At 46.2% G+C, this 22,194-nt stretch overlaps 1 protein-coding gene across 1 annotated transcript; it reads right to left on the bottom strand.

The window, feature by feature from the left end:
* Positions 1 to 3,701: 3,701 nt before the first annotated feature.
* GP2 (glycoprotein 2) lies at positions 3,702 to 20,750 on the bottom strand. Its single transcript, XM_045770912.2, has 11 exons — positions 20,540 to 20,750; positions 19,178 to 19,307; positions 16,002 to 16,388; positions 14,985 to 15,095; positions 12,651 to 12,862; positions 12,015 to 12,163; positions 10,577 to 10,822; positions 9,394 to 9,556; positions 8,441 to 8,525; positions 7,165 to 7,209; positions 3,702 to 4,225 (listed from the first exon to the last, which is right to left on the bottom strand). Exons 2-11 carry the CDS (start codon positions 19,278 to 19,280, stop codon positions 4,167 to 4,169), a joined length of 1,560 nt encoding a protein of 519 aa, XP_045626868.1. The 5' UTR covers positions 19,281 to 19,307; positions 20,540 to 20,750; the 3' UTR covers positions 3,702 to 4,166.
* Positions 20,751 to 22,194: the final 1,444 nt, after the last annotated feature.

Below are 22,194 nucleotides of genomic sequence, written 5' to 3'. Positions count from 1 at the left end.
AAAGGAAGAGATATATCTTGCATTCCTAGAGTATAGGAAGAAGCCTATATTTCACTGCTCCCATCAGGAGGAAGGAAGAATGTCTCCCTGCCCAGCAACAAGCTCAGCCAATGAGAAAATACCACAACTCAGCCAATGAGAAGCCATCACCACCCTGAATTCTCATTTTCCTCCAATGGACTTCCTTTCAAAGCAGCCCCTCCCAACTTCCTCCTTTTCTTATTTCCTCTTCTTTGATCTCCCCCCTTGCCTATGGTTTGCCATAGCTTGCCAGGACCCCAATTGCAATTCCTCTGCTATTCCTGAATAAGCCCATTTTGCTGGTAAATAACTAGATGTTTTACTTTTAAGGTTAATGCTCTCCCAAGCTCTTTACAGGTTTTGTTTTGCTTTTTTTGTTTTTTCCCCTGCTGTTAAGTAGTGATTACTCTTGAGTTCTCTCAATTTACTCCCCACCAATAACTACTTTATCAGCTCCATTACAGCCGTTCTCAATGAGAAAAAAAAAAAAAGAAAAAAGAAAAAGCACCCAGACTTTCAGTCAATAGCCCCTTGAGGCGATGGAAGATGGGAACTAAAGTGGGAAGGAAAGCAACACTTTGGAAGATCACCTAACCATGGGATTGGGTGAGAGTCAGGGTGGGCACAGAGAAATCTTGTCTCAGGTTCTGATTTGGTCCTTTCATCATGATTATCCAAGTGAGAAGGTCTCCTTTATTTCTGAAATTAAGTGGTTTCCTTGTCTCCTGATAGATGACCGTGTGATTATGCTAGAAGAAAAAGAATAAAGAAGAAAGGGTGTAGCCTGTGTCTTCATTTAGTCAGCCGGTAATATTTGATTATGGCAAAGCTCCTGTCCTCAAGGAGCTAACAGTCTAGGGTGGGAGTTAGGGGGCAGATGTAAAAATAGATCATTTCACACGCAGATGGTCCATGTGATAATAAGGTTCTGTAGAGAAGGGGTTACAAAGAGGAAGTGTGATCTGATATAGGCCAGGGAGGAGAGTTAAGATGGCTTCACAGGAGAAATGACCCTAGAGCTGATTAGGGGTGTCATCTCCTGGGGGAGGGGCCTTCCATGCAGCAAGAAGAGCACATGTGAAGGCAGAGCGGTGTGAAATAGGACCAGTCAGGGAACTGTGGAAATTCAGGACAGCTGAAACATGAGGTATGAAAGGGATAAGTAAGTGTAAGATCTGAAGCTGAAGAGAACAGTCATGGCTCATACGGTGGAGGATTTTGTCTGCCCTCCAGCAGGCCAACCTCATCCGATAGAAGGTTAAGAGAGGCTGGAGGGATATAAAGAGAGAAGTGAGCTTGCTGTAAATGCTTACTAGCTTCTGGGTAGAGAATGGATTGGGAGGGGTGAGACTGGAGAAAGCCCACCTGGGAAGCTAATATATCAGTCAGGTAAGAGAGGACATTGTTTAGAGATGATCAGGGTCAGTGGGGTTGAAGAAAAGTGGATGGATTTAGTGAAGTTTTAGAAAGGAGAATCTACTGTGTTGAGGAAGGAAAGCAAAAGGGTGATTTCTAGCCTTTTATAGGAGGAAGAGTTTGAACAAGAAGAAGAAGGGGTGAGGAGAGATTATGAAATGAATTAGGTTGGGTGGAACTTATCCTCTGGGGTCCCCATTCCAAATCTCCTTTAGATGACCAGCTTTCAGAGGTCCCCTTTCTCCCCATCTTCTCATGCACAGCTAGTGATAGCACATGTTATAGGATCCTTTATAGGATTAAGAATCCTACTTCTCTTTTCTGGATCTGTTTCCATCTGGAAAGTGAAGGGACTAAACTCCATGGGACAGATCCTTCCCTCTTCTCCAGAGGAAGAGTGGAGTTCTCCCTTTTACATATCTTGCAGCAATGTCTGTCTTGATCTCACACTGTTTAGCTTTGGCGGCCTACAGTTTGTATGCCCTGTTTTCCCAAGCAGACCTTAAGCTGCTAGAGAGCAGGGCTGCCCTACCTTCCTTGCATCTTCTACCTGCTGCTTCTAGGTGCTCCCCCAGGACAGAGATGCCAGTTTCCCTGAATATGGGTCAGGTCCTTTCTCATGGTCTCTGTCATCCTTCTAGTCCAGAGTCTGTTTTCACTGATAGGCAGATACATATACACATACATACATAGACAGATAGTCAGACAGCCAGGGTTGGCTCTGGTTAAGTAGAATCCCATGTACTTTACACTGGAAGAGATATCAGATGTGATATGTCCCAGGGAGTTCCAGAACTTTGCCCTTGGTAATCCTATGGGTTATCATGGAGTTTCTTTCAGGGCCAGAGGATGAGGGAATCACAGATGGGAGTCTATTTGCATTTAATGTCTATATATTGGGTGTTCATGTAGAATTATATTTAAAGAAAGGGTTCCACTGTAAATGTTAAGAGAATCTTGTTCTAGTCCAGCCCCTTTATTCTACAGAAGGGAGAAGATGAGCCTCCGAGAAGGGAAAAGGTTAGGGCCCCTGACCTCTCTTTCACGTACATTCCCAGTGCACCCCCCTCCCTTGAAATGTAATACCTCTGAATCCTCTGACTTACTGGGAAACAAGAAGCAATTCTTCCCAAGACATTCTCTTTTAAAGAAGTCACTGTTTATAGTAGACTTTTGGGGTGTCCAAGAAACACTGCCATTTGTTCGAGACCTGCCTCCTCAGGTTGGCCCCATTGGCTATGTTTGCATTAGATGAGGCCACTCACCTGGCCTCAGATGTTTGGACCAAGGGAAGCATTCTGACCAAACAGGGAAATCACATTCTCCCTTGTACAATTTGGATGTAGGATACCAAGTGCTAGTTGGTCTCTGTGGTCCCTGAATTGGGAAGTGAGATGAAGCTGCAATGTCCGTATTTAATTAAGGCATGATGAATGAACAGGAAAAGCTAGTTTCAGGGCAGGGGTGGAGGGTACAGATAACGAAGACACACAAAGATAAGCAGATGTAAAGGCTGTGTGGTTTCAGGAAGGCCTACAGATGGAAAGACAGACAAACCTTGGTTTCTGGTGGTTTTCCTCATACAGCCAGGTTGTATCTTCTGTTCGTGGACTTTTTGCTCCTATATCCTGATAATTAATTCTCCCTTAGCCTGATTTAACTGGAGTGGGTTTCTGTTTCTTGCAACCACACTATCTCTGAACATGAGAGCACTTTAGAAAGTCTCCTCCTGGCAGATAAACAGGCTCCACTCGCCTGTGGCCTGCTCCTGATCTGATCATTTTTCCCTGAGGCCAAGTTGGAGGGGCGTTGTGTATAGCCATGGAAAGGGGAAGAGTTTTGCATTTGTGGCATCTTTGTGGAGTGTTTTGTGAGGGCCCATCAGAGGTTTCCAGAAAGGGACTTCACTCATCCCCCCAGAAAGGGACTTCACTTCATACATCCATGACAGTATCGGCACAGCATTTTCCGCTGGGAATTCTTGCTTACTTCAGAGCAAGCACACCACTATTTACACTGAGAAGTGTACTCTGGAGTGACAGCATCTCTGCATCCAAGTGAAGCAGTTCCTCCAGCATTTGGATCCAAGGGTAGGTTTTTGCCTACTCCAAGGCACATCAAAGCATATCTATAGTATGGTGGGGAACAAGGGAGCAATGGGAACCAGTCTTCCCTGGAGTAGAGTCTCCAAAAGTGGACCCTTTACAACTTATTCCCATGACCACTATTGAGACCATGATGGAAATACATCAGAGGACACAGGGTTAAAGCAAGGATCAGTCTGTTCAATTCATCAGCAGTAAGAACAGGGGGTACTTGGGAAGGAACCATGGGAGGTGTCTTTTTTACAAGCTCAACCCCTTTCTCTCCCCCTCCCCCAATGACACAGCCCCTCTTCCCTTGAGTTACAGACCTAATGCATGCTACATTTCTGGTGAAGGCTGAAGCCACAGAGGCATGGAGCAAGTCTGGCCCCAAGATCCTGCTAATAAATGAGGAAGTCAGGCCAACAGGGCCCCCACCATGAGAATAAGAGGAATACAAAGGCACAGAGACTGTTGAACAAGGGAAATCTCTTCCCTTTCCCCAAACCTGGCCTGGCCCGGAGTCTATGAACACCAAGACTGTCTACTTGATTTGGAGAGAGAACCAGCATAGCCAGTGGGTGACTGGAAGCCATCACCAGAGGGAAGGACACGGGCTTCAAGGCCAGATGCTCAGCTGTGCTCTCAGAACAGCCCAGTCAGGAGGACAGGCAGGAGAAGCATGGGCCAGACCACCAGGAACCCTGAAATATAAGAGAGATGTCTGTCAAGTGTTGTGCTTTGGAACTCAGCAGCCAAAGCAAGCTAGCCTCTCTATCCTCTGCCTTACAACAACAATAAAGGCAAAGTATCCTTAATATCTGTTGTAGGTTACAGCCCCTGGGAAGTGGCAAAGTGGTCATGTGGTAGAGCCAAAGCTATCTAATCATCAAATACTTTTTCATATTCCTTTGGGCACATGGGAGGACAATTTTCCCCCAGCCTCCTTTGCAGGTAGGTGAGATCACATGATTGAATCTGGCCTGTGCAATGTGGGTAAAAATCATATATACCATTTCTAGACCCAGTCCGTAAAACCTCCTACATAATTTTCTATACTCTCTCACCCACCATCTAGGGACCAGATGCCAAGGATCCAGAAGAGGACTTGCCGGGGACAGTGGAATTGCCAGAAGTTACCAGAAGGTAAGAACCTGACTTCCTAATGACTCAAACTGCAGAACTGCATCCCCCAGTGATTTAGTGGGAAATAAATAATTGTGTAAAGGCACAGAAAGTTGAGGATTGTTTGTCACAGCAGGTAACATTACTTATGCTGACTAATACTAAAGAGGCAGAAAGACACAGAGGTTAAAAAGCCTCTGAGGCCTGACTGCTTAGCTTAGAATCCCAGCTCTAGGGGCACCTGCGTGGCTCAGTCTGTGAAGCATCTGCCTTTGGCTCAGGTCATGATCTCAGGCTCCTGGGATCTAGCCCCGTGTGGGGCTCTCTGCTCAGCAGGGAGTTTGCTTCTCCCTCTCCTCGGCCCCTCCCCCTCATTCGTGTGCGTGGGTGCTCTCTCTCTCTGTCAAATAAATAAATAAAATCTTAAAAAAAAGAAAAAATAATCCCAGCTTTACAACTAGCTGTGCAAGCCCAGGCAAATTACTGAGCCTCACCGTGGCTACTTTATCTGTATGCAAAATTGAAATATCACAACAGGGGCGCCTGGGTAGCACAGTCGTTAAAGCGTCTGCCTTCGGCTCAGGGCGTGATCCCGGCATACCGGGATCGAGTCCCACATCAGGCTCCTCTGCTATGAGCCTGCTTCTTCCTCTCCCACTCCCCCTGCTGTGTTCCCTCTCTCGCTGGCTGTCTCTCTGTCACATAAATAAATAAAATCTTTAAAAAAAAAAAAAAAGAAATATCACAACAGCTATTACCTCATGGGACTTTTGTAAGGCTTAAGTGAGTAAATTCATATCAAGCGTTTCGAACAGTGCCTGGCATGTAATAAACACCATGTCAGTGTTGGTTTTGAATATTAGACTCTAAGATCTGGGGGGGTTGGGATCATATCTCTTCTGAAAATAACCACGCACTCAGTATTAATGAAGGGTGTGGATCTAAAACATCAAACATGTCTGTGGGAGATAGCAGACAATGAACACGGTAAGTGCCCTCTTGTGGCAGTCTCATACCACAAAAGATTGCTCCTGTCCTCTTCCAGAAGGCTCCAGAATCCACGCCCACCCTAGAAATTAGTCAGTTTGGCAGACTCTACTGGGAAACCAGGCTTCTCCAGGCACTGTGCTAACCTGAAGTATTGGAAGAAGTGAATGAGACCTGAGGTCTGCTTTCAAGCTCGTTTTAGTCTGAGCTCTAACCCCTCTGATGAGCACTACTTTTCTGAGTGTTGTCTGAATATTAGCACTAAGTGTGGAGAGGCCATCTTGACCTTATTTGGAAACTTTTAGACTGTTATCTAGCTAGAGAATTAAGGATGGAAAGAACTTTTTCACGTCTGGGTTCATCAAAATAGGTCATTTGTGTGTTGGGAAGAGGGGACGGTAAAATCTTAATAGCATTGCTTTCCCTTTGGTCCAAAATACATTTCTTGGATTGGTCTCCCTGTTAAACTGCAGGTCACCCACCAAAACCCCATTCAGATGTTGCCACCTGCTGAAATTCTTGCCTAACCTTATCCAGTACAGTTAATTACTCTTCTGTGTGCTCCTGCCACACTATCTACTGCCACACTATCACTGCTTGTGATTTGTTTGCTTATATGACTGTCTCATTTTTGCAGTTGTTGTTCATTCTGCCTATAGGGCTTATTCCTTTATTATTTGCAAGCCTGGCTCCTTTTTCTCATTGCATTCAAATATCACCTCCTCTGAACATTTTTCTGGCCGTTTACCCTTTCTGGTATTTATTTTTCCTTCTTACCTTATGAATAGAACCATCGAACATTGGTTCAGGACATGGCCACCCAGCATGAAGATTACATTTCCCAGCTTCCTTTGCAGCCAGGTGTGACTAAGCTTTGGCCAATGAGATGTAAGTGGAAGTATAAGATGTCAGCTTCCAGGAATATTCCTTAACACTCTGTGACTTCTTCCATATTCCCTTCATCCTGCTGACTAGCTATGAAGACTGGAGCTCTGCCTGCCTTCTTGGACCATGAGGATGAAGAAGGTGGAGGGGAGAGCTTAAAAGAACTTGGATTCTTGATGACCTTGTGGTGCCACCCCAGGAGCCCTGGATTGCTTGCCTCTGGACTTCATTTACATGTGAGTAAAATAAACGACTATCTTTTTAAAGATGCTATTACCCATGCTGGTAACTTTCTATCACATCACCCTCTTGTCTTTCTAAATTATCTTGTTAACTTTTTATTGCCTGTTTCCTACACTGTAACATAAGCTCAATGAGGGCAGACACCTGATCTGTCCTGTTCACCAGTATATCTTCAGCATCTGAAACAATGCCTGGCACATGGTAGGCAACCAGTAAGTATTTATTGTCAAATGACTGGCCCCTGTGCTAGACTATGGGCATCTCAAGAGCCGGACTTGGGACTGATTCATTTCAGTGTCCACAGTTGCTAGCACAGGCTAAATCAATATGCACTGAATTGAAAAGAGGAAGAAGAGAGGATTGGAAGGGAGGGCGGTGAGATAGGCAGGAGATAATGATGTACCTGCACAGCTGGGGGTTCCGTTTGCGCTGCCAAGAGATGGAGCACCTGGGGACAAGAGCAGAAGTGAAGGTTTCCTCAGTCATGTGCCGGTGACTGGCCAAGTCCTCCTGGACCTGGCCACCACAGCCACTGACGTGGCCACCCACGCTGTTGGGCATCTGTTATTTAGCAGTTCCCTTTCTAAGCCCATTTCATGCATTTGAAACTTAGTTCTTCCAGCGGATTTGTGAGGAAAGTATTTGTATCCCCGTTCAACAGATGGTAAGACTGGGGCTCAGTTGACCAAGGCCAAGTTGACCTTTGTTGTAGGTAGCAAAGCTGGAATTTGAATCCCCATCTGTTTGATTCCAGTGAAAGTTCCTAACCCTCCAACTATCCTGTGATGCCACATGCAGCTTCAAGTTGAGGGCTCAGTAAAGAGGTAGGACAACTCAGGGCAGAGCCTACTTTACAAAACAGCCTCAGTTTACTCACCTGGAGAATGGAAGTGGTAATAATGCTTACCTCCTTAGGCTGTTGTGAGCATTCCATGTGATATGCATATAAATGTTTTGTATGGTGCCAGCCACATGTGTTATTACTATTACTGTCATTGTCGTTATTAACATTACTGTGCCCTAATTTCTTTAGGACAAAAAAAAAATTGCTTTCATTCTTCTGGGTTTTTTGACTCCTGCATTCCAGCAGGAAGAAAAACCACAACAGTAGTGCTAACCCATGGGTAGGATGGGTAAACATTTGTGGGCCAGTTAGAAAGCTTCCTCTACATCATACCCCAGAATATTATAACTGGATTTTGAAAAACATAGTCATTCACCAGAAAACAAAGTTGGGTTAGAACCTAGACTTCACCGAAAAGGGGCTGAGGTGAGGGGACCTGGCAGGAGGAGTAAGGGAAAGGACATATGCTATGGAATCCGTCTGAGCTGGGTTCAGTTCTAACTTCAGCTGCTCATGAGCTGAGTGATTTGGGGTGAGCCACTTGATCTCTCTAAGCTTCAGTTTCTTGCCTGTAAAATGGACTCAGTCAGGAGAATGAAGTGAGTTGATGGATACTGAGAGCTTAGTGTGGTCTCTAGCACATAGGAGGCTCAGCACAGATGGCAAATGCTATTATTATTACCCAAAGCACCTCATGGGAAGATAGATTCACTGGTGGGGGCTGCAGAGAGGAGGCAGAAAAGGCTCTAGATTGTTAGGGTGGTGACCCCAGGCATCTGTGGTTAACTGTCAGCACTTGACTAGCTGGCCTTCTCACCAGAAGTTGGCCACTCACCTCTCCGAGTGATGGGTCCCAAATCTAGAACCTGGGCTGGGTTGATAGCCACTACGTCACTGCGGAGTTGACTTCTTGTGCAGGACTGTGGAGATAGAGAAATCTCATTATATCAAAATTTAAAATGACCTCTCCAGGCTGTCCCTGCAGTGGGATAAGAATCCGGCCCAAGAATGGGATCCCACCTACCATGTGGCCCTGACTCGAAGGCTGCAGTTTTCTCAATCTAGACAATTCTTACTGTCAAGTCAAACAAACATGGGTTTGAATCTCATCTCCACTCTCTCCTAGCTGTCTAATTTGGGACTAATGGCTTCACTACTCTATGACTATTAAGTAATACCTTTTACCTTCCTGGTTGTAAAGGTTAAAATGAGCGTGTGTGCAACACCCCGGCACATAGTCAGCACTCAGCAAATGCCAACTACTAGTAGGCAGTACCAAACAGGGGTTAAGGGCATAGACAGGAGGCGTTACCTCCCAGCTCTGATGCTTTCTAGCTGTGTTGCTCTTGGGCAAAAGACCCCTCTGAAGCTCAGTGTTCTCATCTGTACAATGAGGTCAATAAAAGAATCTACTTAAAGGGTTGTTGTGAGAATTTAATTAGATGAGGCATATGAAAGTTTTAGTGTAATTCCTGACATGGAATAAGCCCTTAAAAAGCCAACAATTATGAAATCATTCAAAATATGTCTTGTACCAAGGAAACCTAGTGGGCAGGCTCCTTTGTCTGATCTGCTTCCTAGGGACACAATAATTGCATAAATGAGGGCTTTTTGGAGGTTTAATGTCCATCCATTCATCTTTCTTTCTTTCGTCTCCTCCTTCCCTTTTCCCCTCCCTCCCTTCCTTCTTTCCATCCATCTGTAATTCCAGTAAATATATATGGTGAGACTACCAGGTACCAGGCCCCATGTGAAGCTCTGAATAGTTCACTCTAAAGAGATACTCACCGGCTGGCACTGTTCATTAAGGGAATCGCAGAGATGAATCTCACAATGCAGGAAAACTAGGTCATAATTTCCAGCAAACATGAACATCTGAACTGAAAACCGGCTTTCTGAGGACACCCCATTCTCCTCCACGTGGATGGTGGAATCATACTGATTTGGGCAGCTGGAAGGATGACAGGGGCAAGGGTGTAACTTTGAGAACAGCTCAAGGAACCTGAGACCCTTGGCTTTAATCTGTATCCAGTATAAAAACATCATCATAGAGAATTAAAGAGTTCCTCAGTTCCCTCCATCTTAACATACACTTTTATTCCTCTGGGTTTGCTCCAAGACGTTTATTTTTTTGAGACACACAGAGAGAGAGAGAGAGAACATGAGGGGCGGGGAGGGGCAGAGAGAGAGGGAGAGGCAGACTCCCTGCTGAGTGTGGAGCCTGACAGGGGGCTTGATCCCAGGACCCTGAGATCATGACCTGAGCCAAAGGCAGACAACTGACTGAGCCACCCAGGTGCCCCCTCCAAGACATTTATTCATCAGGCCATGTGATTTCAGTTTTGTGGGGTACAGTCTCTGAGGTGAAATAGACTGCTTTAAATTCCAGGGAGACCCACTTTCTAGCTAAGTGATCATGAGCAGATGACTTAACCTGTCTGATCATTACGTCCTAGGGTTGATGGGAGCATTTAGTGACACAGTGCATGGCACATAACTAAACTCAGTGATAAGTATTAGCTAATATTGTTACCGTGGTTTGAATCATGATCTATAGATATGTATTTTCCCTTTGTTTTTGCCAGTTAGCAATTTCAATGATATTTTGTCCCATAACACTTGTCGTACTGTTTTCATGTTGATTAGTCAGTGTCAATATCTGTATAATAGCCCATCATTACTTAACGGATCCCTGTTTTTGAACTATGAACCTATTGCCACAGTTATAAAGGATACTGAAATGAAAAATAATTGGCATTTCTTTATCTTGCTGACCTATTTTATATTAACGCTTTAGGCTAAAATGTCAGGAGTGATATTCCTGGGTCAAAAATATAGTCATGATAGGTAATGCCAAATTATTTTCCAAAAAAGGTAAGCCAGTTTACACAACTGCCAGGCAGGGCCAAGGTGATCATTCTTCCTCCAAAACCTTATTCAGGCCAAAAGATAACCCAGAGTTACCCGTTACCTGTTTCTGATGATGAAATATTTCACAGGGTCAGTCTTGTCTTGAGTAGGCGTGGCATAGCAGTTCCTCAACAACAGGTTAAACCGGGAGGTATCCCCTCTCTCCAGGATGGCACCCACATAGAGCATGGATTCAACATCCAGCACAGCGACGGCCCCTTCGTAAGGAGATGTATAGTTCTGGTCTTGGAACAGGGCCATCCTGACAGTGAACTCTCCATCCCCGTCCACACTGATGTTCAGAGAACTGAAAAGACGAAAGCCATTAGAGTGAGAACATTAGGTTTCCACTAGCAAGGACAAAATGAATCCAGCCCTGCACTTGTGTGAGGCTATGAAGGTGAAGCCACATCTTTGATTCCTAAGGGAACTATTCAATCGCCCATTTAAATCAAGCATTTAGTATCTGCTAGGCACTAAACTTGACAAGCAGACAAGTGTGTCTCTGCGATCTCCACCCGTTTTCCCTGCCTCACAGATCACTCGTATCTCCTTCACTCACAGAATAAGTGCAAGTGCACACCTCCATCCTCCCCACTGCACAATGGGATCAATCCTGTAGGTTCAACATTTTTAGCAGCAGTCTCTTCCCTCCACCAGGGAATCATCCAGTGAAACATCCATTTTAAAAGAGGAATGGCTTTAATGTTTGCTATGAAACTTGGCCCCCAACACAATATAGTCTGAAAACCATTGAACTAGAAAATTTCTAGTCCTAATCCTGCTACTCTGTGAGTCCAGAAGGCAATGGGGGGATGAAAAGGGCAGTTCTGACACTCTCAGAAAATCCCCCAGCATGTCTAGGAATGCTGAGGAATCCATTCCACAGGGCTCCATTCCGGGCACAGTGAGACAGCAGTGACCAAAACACATGAAAGCCTCTTCCAAATGGACCCCCACCCAGATTGCTACTTCGTCCTATTTCTAGTGAATTGGGGATGCTGTTTATCCAATCAAAGCTGATCCTGCCCTAAATCCCACATCTGCGGGGAAGCCTTCCTGCTCCCACCATCCCCACCCCACCAAGATTAGATCAGGGACCCTTGCTCCCTGATCCCACAGCACCCTGTGCTTCTCCCATATTGCATTCATCTCACTTGTAAATAATGATTGGTATAATTAGTTGCTTAATTCCTTTCTTCCTCAAGATAAATGAAACTATGGTGTGTTTTTGTTCCTTAGTGTATTTAATTAACATTATTTCATGTTGCTGCATTGCTTCATAGTAATAATCTTTAATAGCCACAAAATATTCTATGTCTGCCTTGTGCATGCTGAACATTAATCTACGATCAACACATATTTGCAGAATGAATGATGGAAAGAGTGAGAGCTCCTGTAGGAGGTTGGTGGCATCCTGAGGACATCTTAAGCTTTGCTTAAAGTCAATGTGATCAGTGTCAGGGTTACGGATCAAAGGGCAAGGGTCAGTGCCATACCTTACAATGGGCTGCAGAGCAGTTTGGAGGCTGACTTTCATGTCCAGTGGGTAGGCACACTGGAAATTGATGTTGAGGATGGTGTCTCTGATGATGAACTCATTGGCCACGGAGAGGGTGTTTTTGTAGATGGCATGGGTTCCATTTCTCTTTAGCAGAAAAACAAGGCCATATATATGTTTATGAGTGTATAGCTGTATCCAGAACTCAGGCCTGCCTGACTGCAAGGTTGATGCTCTCCATCATGTTGCCACCCTGCCTTCTGATCTCCAGGAAGCACATGGGCCTCTTCCCTCAGTGGCTCTAATGCATTATGGGAGGGGGAGTGAGAATCCCAGATCAAAAACTAGAACAATAATTTTTAGCCCTTGGGGAGAATCAGCAACCACCATGCTTGCTCCCATGTTGACCCCTCCCATGTCACCCCTAATTAAAATAATCATAATCATAGCTTACATTTATTGAGCTCAAGCAGCAAACCTGTTCTAAGCTCTTTAAGTGAAGCAACTTGTGTAATCTCACATACTACTAGAGGCCCAGAGAGGCTAAGTGACTTGTCTAAGGTCTCACAGCTACTGAGATAGCTCCACAGCCCAACTCCCACCCTCTGGCAGCAGTGGTATAAACACTATTCACCTCCAGAATGTTTCCGCAGGCCCTAGCCTGGGTAGGGCTGGTCACTGATATCCAGTTTCTCTCCTGTCTTTGCATGACACTGCTGCAGTTCCGGTCTCGCAGGTAGGCGATGACCTTGTCCCCAAAACCCAGGCCTCCCAGCTGACACTTGTCCAGTGACACCTTGATCTCCTCGGCCCCGCAGTTCAGCTGAGGCTGCAAACTGTGGATATCTGGAAAGTTGAGAAGGGGATAGATGGAGTGGACAGGGCTCTGGAAGAATGGGCAGAGCCCACATTCCCTGCCCTTTGGAAAAGCCATCATACCCACCAGGGAGATGGGTTAGACTAGTAGGGGCCTGGGACCCAGGTGGTATTCACACCCAGGCTTCTGGTGGGTGAGGTTGGCAAAAAAGTCCCTGGTCCAAGATTTCTAAGCATCCTATGTACAGGTGTGGGGAGGGCTTTCATGTCTTGGGGATTGGAGATCAGGGTCTCTGGGGATCGGGATCTCTAGAGAAGTAGGACTATCCTGCATTCCAGACTAGAATCAGGGGTAGATATATACTACTCTGACTCCCCGGCTTTGTGAAGCCAGAACATCTGACTAGGTTCAGAGCCTTTGTATTTCTTTTGTTCATTTGTTTCATTCACTGATTCATTAAACATTTATTGAACAAATTCTTCTTGAGCAATTGCTCTCTGCACTGTTATAGGTACTGGGGATACAGTGTTTATCAAAACTGGTGAAATCCCCACCATTATTTATGGAGCTAACATTCTGATAGGGGAAATAGATGGTAAATGAAGAGAAATACCATTTTGATTGTATTCATGAATGCATTGATTCAAATACATTTACTAATCACCTTCTCCATGTACGAGGCACATTCAACACAAAAATAAAGAAAACATGGACCCAGCCCATGAGGATTTCTTGGTTTTTTGTCAGAACCAACATGTCAACAGCTTATTAAGATGCAATATGATGAAAGTACTAACTGAAGTATGTTCTAGGTGCAGAGGGAAACACAAGAAGGTATATCTGAGTCTGTCAGTTAAGTCAGGGAAGCATTCATGGAGGGCTGGAACTTGATCGGGGGTAGGAGTTTTGCAGGTGCATAGGGCAAGTGAGAGCACCCCTGGCTGAGGGAACAGCAGAGACAAAAGCATGGCGATGGGAGAGAGGATGGTGTGTTTACAGAGATGCAGAGCTCAGAGGTACAGGAACTTAAAATGGGTGGGGGTGGAGTGTGAGAGATGGAGAAGTAAGCAAAAGCCAGATCACAATGGGGTCGTGCCTAGAAGCAATGGGGACTTGTTGAGTGGCCACCAGTGAAGACCTGAGGCAGGCCACCCACCCACCCAATTAGCTGAGAGGACCTGCCAAGGACACCCTTGGAGTCTCCAGGTATAGGGAGGGCATCCTTGAAGTCTGACATCTGATTCTGTGATGGTCCAAATCCTGGGAGACAACTCTGAGCTTGTGGGGCCTTGTTCACCCAGTGAGCAGAGAGCAGGGTTGTTTCCTTCCAGTTTCCTGCCCCTCATCCCTACCCAACTCCTGCTAAGCATACCCAAGCACCACCTGGTCCACACTCCAGCCCAGTTTTCCAAACATATGCTTGTTCTTGGCCCACTGTCTAGAAAAGTTTCTCTTCCACAGGGACTGGGAGTGTGCTCAGAGGAAGGCATGCTTACGCCAAGGGCAAGAGTCAAAGGACCTCATTAGAGTCCTAGGCGGGAAGGAAATAATCTCAATGCAAAGTTCATCCAACCCCCATCCAGGGCTTAGGGCTTGTTTATGGCTCTGCTTGGGACAAGAACCTCATCACCTTCCAAGCCTGCCCATTTGGACTGCTCTGATTTAATTTTCACAATTGCCCTGTATGGTGGTTATTTTTACTATTATCTTATTCCTATTTTACAGATGAGGACATTAGGGCTCAGAAAGTCTAGGTGCCTTGTCCCAGGGCCCAGAGAGCTACTACGTCGCAGATCCAAGACTGGCACAGGAGTCTGCCCATATTTTCACATATAGACTCTGCAGATATTTGAATGCAGCTCCCACAGTTGCAGAGTTCTAGTCCTTAATACCTTTGTTCTTCCTGGGTCAAGCTCACCTATGCCAGAGCTGCTTCCTGAGGCTGTTGTCCAAAGACTGACCTGGCAATTTGTTCTATCCCTGCTCTCCCATCCTTGGAAACGGCTTTGAGAACCTTCATTCCCTGACCTCAGTTCCATCCCCACTGACTCCGGTCTACACCTTGTCCCGACCCTCTCAAAATCCCTCTCCGCTGCCTTGCCCACTCAGACCAGCATCATTTCTACTGCCTGGCCCTGCTGAGCCACTCACCAGAGCTGTTGAGGTCCCGTCTGCAGTAACAGTCCCAGGTGCCATTGAGAAAGCTGCACTCCTCCACTGGGCGGCAGACGTTCTCACACATGTCTGTCGCAGTGGAAGGGTCTAGCGGGTGAGGCACAGAGGAAGGGAGTCAGAAAGCAGAACAAAGCGATCTGAGGCCACCAAAGCCTACTCTGCCAGGGCCCAGAAGTCCTGCCCAAGGGTGCATGATACATCGTGGAAGGGTCAAGCCTCAAACTCAGATTTTCTGACTCCCAGTCCAGTGAAGTGAGAACCCAGAGGCTGCCATCCTAATGCTTACTACGTGGCAGATACTGTTTGAGTACTTTCCATGAATTAGCTCATTCAGTTCTCATGGTAAGTGTATGAAACTGGGTAGCATAATGGTTAGGTATGTAGATCATGGAACTAGAGTGTCTGGGTTCAAATCCCAGCTCTGTCATGTTCTTGCTCTGTGACATTGGGACAGCTGCTTAACCTCTCTGTGCCCCAGATCTCTCATCAGGCGTAGTTATATAGTACCTATATCTCATGAGGCTGGTGAGAGCATTAAATGAGTTCATAGTCTAAAGCACCTTGGATTGGAGCAGGGACACTATGCATTGGCTGTGACTTTTGCCATCTGCCATTTTTTCAGATCAGAAAACTAGAGCTCAGAGAGGTAAATTAAACTGCCCAAATGAAATCTAAATCTGAATGAGCCTGAGTTCCTCATATCACGCTACACATATGGAGATATATATATATTCCATGAATTATATATATATTCCATGAATTATATATATATCTCCATCAGGAGATTTTGCCCTCAACTCTGAATTTCTGGCTTTACTTGAAATGTTGGTAGGCCTGGCAACCTTGGGTGACATCCCCACTGGGCAGTAACAGGCAGCAGCTGAATCCAGGCCGTTCTGCTTAGTCTCCAGGTCTGCTTCACTCACTGCTGATGCCTGGGCTCGTCACCAGGTAGCCCCACCCCACAGCCGGCTCCAGCTCTCTGCCGCTCACCTGTGCAGTATCTCAGACTACACTTGGGGGTGCCCTGCAGCTGGTACACGTGGAACTCGCCCGGGCAGGCCTTCACCTGCACCTCTGTCTTCCAGAGACAGCAGTTGCTGCTCCAGTGGGCACAAGCAGTGCGGGTGACGATGCCCTCTCCGATGGTGGGGTGGGTCCCATTTAGCCACATGGGAGCGTCTGTCTGGCATCGGTACATTGGGACACAGGTCTCCGGCATCCTCACTCCTCCGTCTCCCACAAAGCGGTACCAGCCATTCTTGTCACTGTCACACACCCGGTCCTGTCCTTTGTATTCCGTGCTTCGTGAGGGTTCATCCAGGCGGGTATAATTCTGGCAGGGGTCATAGGAACGAATGTTGGTAAAGTTTCTGTCACCTGGAAAGCAACAGTGTGCTTGGGTTTACTGAGCATCCTCAGAGCCCACAGGATTTTAATCCTCTCCCTCCACACATACACACGCACTCGTTTTGCTTTGTTTTGTTTTAGAGAGGGAGGAGGCAGGCAGGGGGGGAGAGAGAGAGAGAATCTCAAGCAGGCTCCGCACTCAGTGTGGAGCCCAACATGGGTCTCGGTCTCATGACCCTGGATCATGACCTGAGCCGAAATCAAGAGTCAGATGCTTAAGCCATTGAGCCACCCAGGTGTCCCCCACACACTCTGTTTTGAATTTTGAGTGTGCTTCAGGACCCTAATGAGGAAATGAGGCACACAACCCATTCATTACACATTGGCCTTCATCACCTTAGGGTCAGAATAGTAGTGAGGACTTTGTGTGGTAGTTTATAGGCATTAAGAATACCAGTGTCTCCACCCTGCACAATTCCAAGGGGCATCCTTTCCATTGAGCTTGGTATCCTCCCTCTGGCTCTAGAGTTGTGCAGTGCTCCCCTGTGCAACCATACACTGTGGCCCTGTCTGACCAATGTATCATAAATGTAATACAGGCTCACTGGAAAAACCTCAGATGTCACTAAAATGAATAAAGTAGAAATGAAAGTTGTCATAAGCCCATTCCATTCCTAGAAGTAACCATATATTTGCTGTATAGTCTTCAGACTTTTTCTATGCATATGTTAAAATATAAGGGTTTTTTTAATGGGTTTAATGCTGTACAACTTTTTTCCCACTTACGTATTTTACTTAATATATCATAGACATTTCCCCCTTATGAATAGATATAGATCTAACACAAGATTTCTCAACCTCGGCACTACTGATGTTTGGGGCTAGATAATTCTGTGTTATGGGGGGCTGTCGTGTGCATTGAAGAATGTTTAGCAGCCTTCCTGGGCCCTTCTCATTAGATTCCAGTAATCCTCCCCCTCCAACTTCCTACTGGAAGTTGTCTCCAGGCATTGTCCAAATCACCCCCAATGGAGAACCATGCTCTAACAGGACCATTTCTGATTTTGCTCATCTCATGGGGCTTGTTTTTTTTTTTTTAGATTTATTTGTTTATTTGTTTTTGAGAGAGAGAGAGAGACAGAGGTGAGGAGAGGGACAGGGGGAGAGGGAAAAGGAGAGAATCCCAAGGAGACTTCCACTGAGTGCAGAGCCCCATTTGGGACTTAATCCCACCACCCTGAGATCGTGACCTGAGCTGAAATCAAGAGTTGGCCTCTTAACTGACTGAGCCATCCAGGAGCCCTTGATTTAATGGTTGGTTGGTTTGGGTTTTTTTAAGATTGTATTTATTTATTTGAGTGTGAGAGAGAGTGAGAGCGCATGAGTTGGGAGGGGCAGAGGGAAAGGGAGAAGCAGACTCCCCACTGAGCAGGGAGCCTGACACGGGGTTGATCCCAGGACCCTAGGATCATGACCTGAGCCAGAGGCAGACACTTAACCCACTGAGCCTTCCAGGCGCCCTGATCTCATGGTTTTTAACAGATTCAGGAACTATGATGTGTGGGGAGGTGGAGAAGTGAAGCCGTGGGTTGGTCAGGCTGGGTTTAGATCCAGCTCCACACCTACTGGCTGGATGACCTTGACAGGTGGTTTGACTCCTGTGAGACTTGTCTGCAAAACAACACCTGTAAGGTAGTGGTTCCCAGACTCCCTCCATTCCTAAGCCTCGAGTCACGATGTTTGCCACATCTGTGTCCCCCTGTCCAATTATCTACTTAATGTGTTTCTTTCAGTGACTTTCTATAAATTTGTTTCATCTTAAGGAATAATATCTGTGATACCATAGGTATGATGTACTAGTTACACATTTCTAATACACATGAAAAAATATACGTAGCCATCAAAAAATTCTTGAAGAGTTTGCCATGCACCACCACTGTAGTCCTCTCAGGAGGTATCCCCTGTTTTGGGGAAATAAAACCCTAAAGCATTGCTAGAAGATTAAATGAGATAATAAATATGAAATGTCAAACACAGCACCGGAGGCCTAGTAGGAGTTCAGGCTGGTTCTCTTCTTCATTTCTGATTTATTGAACAGCGTGAATGCCTGAATTATGGACTAAAGTACACACACAGGATCGCTTTCTTGGAATACGTGTTAGAGGGACTTTTTTGAAAAAGAGATTTTCAAGCCTTGTTTATATACGTACTTGTTTTAAGGAAAGGAGTCACAGCACTTGTTGTTCTTGGATTATTTCCCCGCACACACACTGTGTTTTCCCAAGGGAGGCCTTGAGCTGAGTCCCTCCTTCCCCTCCCCACAGTCCCCTCCACAGGTGACACAGGCGGAAATTTCAGCCTGCTGTCAGGCCTAAGGACCCTTCCTACCATCCTCTAAGATGCCCAGTCCACAGAACTTTGAAAGGATCACAGAAAGATCACTACCTCTAGTCCGTTCTTTTTACAGATGAGCAAACCTTCAGAGGAAGGAGAAGGTGCTTGCCAAAGTGAGCGTACAGAGTGACTAGGTGATTTATGTCCCCATGAATCAGGGCTCTCTGAGCTCCACATATTCTGGGCATGGGAAGTTACGTTAACTGGCTCTGTGGTCCTTGCAGGGGGGATTTCTAGTTTGGCTCTTTGAGAGATTATGGCTGCATGCTGGTTTCCCTCACCTTGTACCCCTTGACTTCTAGCTGCTGAGTCTTCGCTTTGGACCTGTCCCTGTTCCCCTCACTGACCCTGAACTACCTTCTCTGCACTCCCCTTCCCCTGGGTATTGTGGGGCATCTGAGATGCCAGGTGAGCGGAGCACACACCTTGCTGTTCTGTAGATGCCAGGGTCAGAATGCAGGAGGCCAAGGCCAGCCACGAGACATAAGAGCCCACCATCCTTTCCATCAGCTGAGATGTGCAGGTCATTCAGCAGCGTGTAGATTCTCCATGCAGCTAGGGGAAGGGAGAGACTCAGATACAATCAGGGCGACAGAGGTCATTACTCTGGGGATGAGGGTAAGGAGGGAATTCACGTTAGTTCAGCACTGTGACTTGTACTCAGCCCCGTGCATATGTTAGCTCATTTAAGGCTCTGAACCACCTGCCAGGGAAGGTACTATTCTTGTTCCCATTTATGGATGAAGAGGGAGATGGGACTCAGAGCATATTAATCCCAGAAATATTGACTGAGCTCCTCCTACATGCAGGCACTATGCTGGAAGTTAAATAGCTTGCTTAAGGCCAGAGGCCCATGTTCACAGAAACGGGCCCATGACTTCTTTCGTGAAGGGCTGTATTGTTTTAAAGCAGGCGTGACTTGCAAAGAGGAGGTGGGGTAATGAGGGTAGGAGGCTTGCCAAAGCGATGAGGTTAACAGCAAGAGAACCAAAGGCAAGCTTGGAGCCGGCTGGCACTACAGGATGTCCTAGAAGTCCTCAGGTTGGTTCCTACTCAAGTAGGGGTACAGGCTCCGGGAGACTGGATGGAGGGAAAGTTAGAGTGCTATGAATATCTACAGACAAAAGTAACAGCTGCTTTCTAAGTTCTGGTGTGTTGGGCATGGTCCTAAGAGACTCCTGAGGTGTCCTAGATGCATACAGGTTTCCTATGAGGGTGCGATCAGACTGTGCCCACATTGCTTGCTCCTAGCATGGTGTCTGGCACGCAAGGGGTGCTCAATAGAGGTCTGAGCAATAAATGAATAAGTAAATGGGGGGTGGGGAGGGAAGAAACAAAGAGCTGTGAAGAGCCTGCCAACACTCAAATTGGTAACATTCCCTCTTCTGGGAAACTTTCCTCCAATGGGCAAGTCTTTGGTGACTTCTTAAAGCCTCTGGAAGACTCAAGCTAGAGATCTGTTTCTGGAGGGGATACCACGAATATGTAGTGAGAGAGCACCCAGGACTGGTAATTCTTAGGGATGAGATCCCAAGTAGGGGCCTGTGTTCCTGGAAGAGGGACAGGGTGAGGGGGCATCTTTAGACCTGGAGTAGCTGGCGGGTAGCTGGAATCATGGTTGAGCTGGACACAGAGTGGCATCTGGAGCACTTGACTGGGCTGAAAGTTCTTCTGAAAGTTTCCAGAAATGAACATACCTAGCACATCCAGTGGGTCAAGGGTGGTGGGGGATTCCCCCCCCCCCCAAGATCTGAAGAAAGCCTGCTGGGACTTGAAATAGGACTTACCTTGGGATAAGAACACAGAGCTGTCCTCCTCTGATCAGCCGTGGGAAAGCCTGCAGTGTACCATACTTTTATTGCAGTTTCCCATCCACGTGGCTCTCCATGATTGGTGCCCAGATAGGATTGGAGTTAATCTCCCAGGTATGCATTGGTCTTGTTGGGTGTAGGTAAGATAAGTGATTTGCCACAGAAAATAGCAGAAGAATGCCCCCCTCCATAAACCAATGAAGCTGGTGCCATATTTATTACCAGAAACCAAACATTAATCAAAGGGGAGCTTAACATCCAAAGGGAAGTGAGAGAAATCAAACAGGCACTTGTTTGCACAATAGATTTCCAATTGTACCTTGTGTTCTTAGCTAATCACCTTAGAACACTTCTGCTTCTGTCTGGATGCCACTCCACTTGGGGCTAGTTAGAGCAAGGGAATAAATAAGGAAGTGGGGGATGGGTGTTTCCTATTTTTGGCACATAGACTCTACCCACTTTCAGGTACTCAGTGTTGAAGAGTCTGGGAAGGGCCAGTTTGGTGATGGTGAATCATGGAATAATACCAAAGGACAGACCAAATAAGTGTCAGAATCACCTCTCCTCCAATCCCTCCTAGTATGTGGGCTAAGAGATTGGAAGGTATGGAACGGAGAGGAAGCCATAGATCTTGGACTTGGAAGTGTTAGGCTTGGTCCTGGCTTCCATGGCGTGGTATCGTGGCATTAATAAAGGAGTCGAAGCTTTTTCAGAACAAGTGGTCACTACCTGTTCTGTGTTTCTCTGGGACTCCTTAAAGAGCCAAGGCTATTGAAGGCAGGGAGCATAGGAGTCCTGGCATTGGTAATACCTTCCAGCAAAACCCCAACCTGGGCAGCAAAAAGGTGCTACATGCCACCTTCTCTACTCCTAGTGCATTTGGAGAAAAATCCCCTAAATGTGGAACTTAATAACCACCACGAATGCAGGATTCCAAAATTCACCTGGACTCACAAAACAATCAGTTTCTTCTTCCCTCTTCCAACTCCTCCATTCCAATCTGAACCATGTGGCTAGAGCTGCCCTGCTAAGGCCATGTGTTAAGGCATTTTTTTCTGGCCCCTTGTCAGTATACTTTTTGCTACTTCCTCCAGACACTGCATCTCCCTGACTGCTCTGTGCCACTGTTTTCACAATTTGGATCCTCTTGTTCTGTCATTATCCTCTTCCTTCAGAAGTCCTTGAGAATGCCGATAGATCCCATTTTTCTTGTCACTCCATATACTCTCACTGGAAGGTGTCAAGTTATCTCCTGGTTTCTAACACCTTTTTATAGGCTGGTGAGTTTCAAATCTGTATCTCCATCCCTGACCACTCCCTTGAACATCAGATCCATCCAGCTAGTTGCCTGCTGGGCCTCTCTCCTTGGGCTGAGATGCTTGAGACACCTTCATTTCAGCAGGCTCAAATCTGAACTCATCCATTCTCCAAATCTCTCCCTTTTCGTTGCATCATCTGTCTTAATCCATGGCACTGCTATGCACCTGGTCACCCAAGCTGGAAACCTGACTCCTTCCTTTCTTCCTCTGTCTCACACTTATAGTAATTACCACAACATGTCACTCAGTTTTCAAGTATTTCTTGAATCTGTCTTGCCTTCTTTAGTCCCATTTCACCAACCCTAATTCAGG

The sequence above is a fragment of the Ursus americanus genome, chromosome 2 (assembly GCF_024610735.1).
Source record: "Ursus americanus isolate L20-20 chromosome 2, mUrsAme1.1.p, whole genome shotgun sequence".
Lineage (NCBI taxonomy): Eukaryota > Metazoa > Chordata > Mammalia > Carnivora > Ursidae > Ursus > Ursus americanus.
This window is presented reverse-complemented; position numbering and strand designations above follow the sequence as displayed.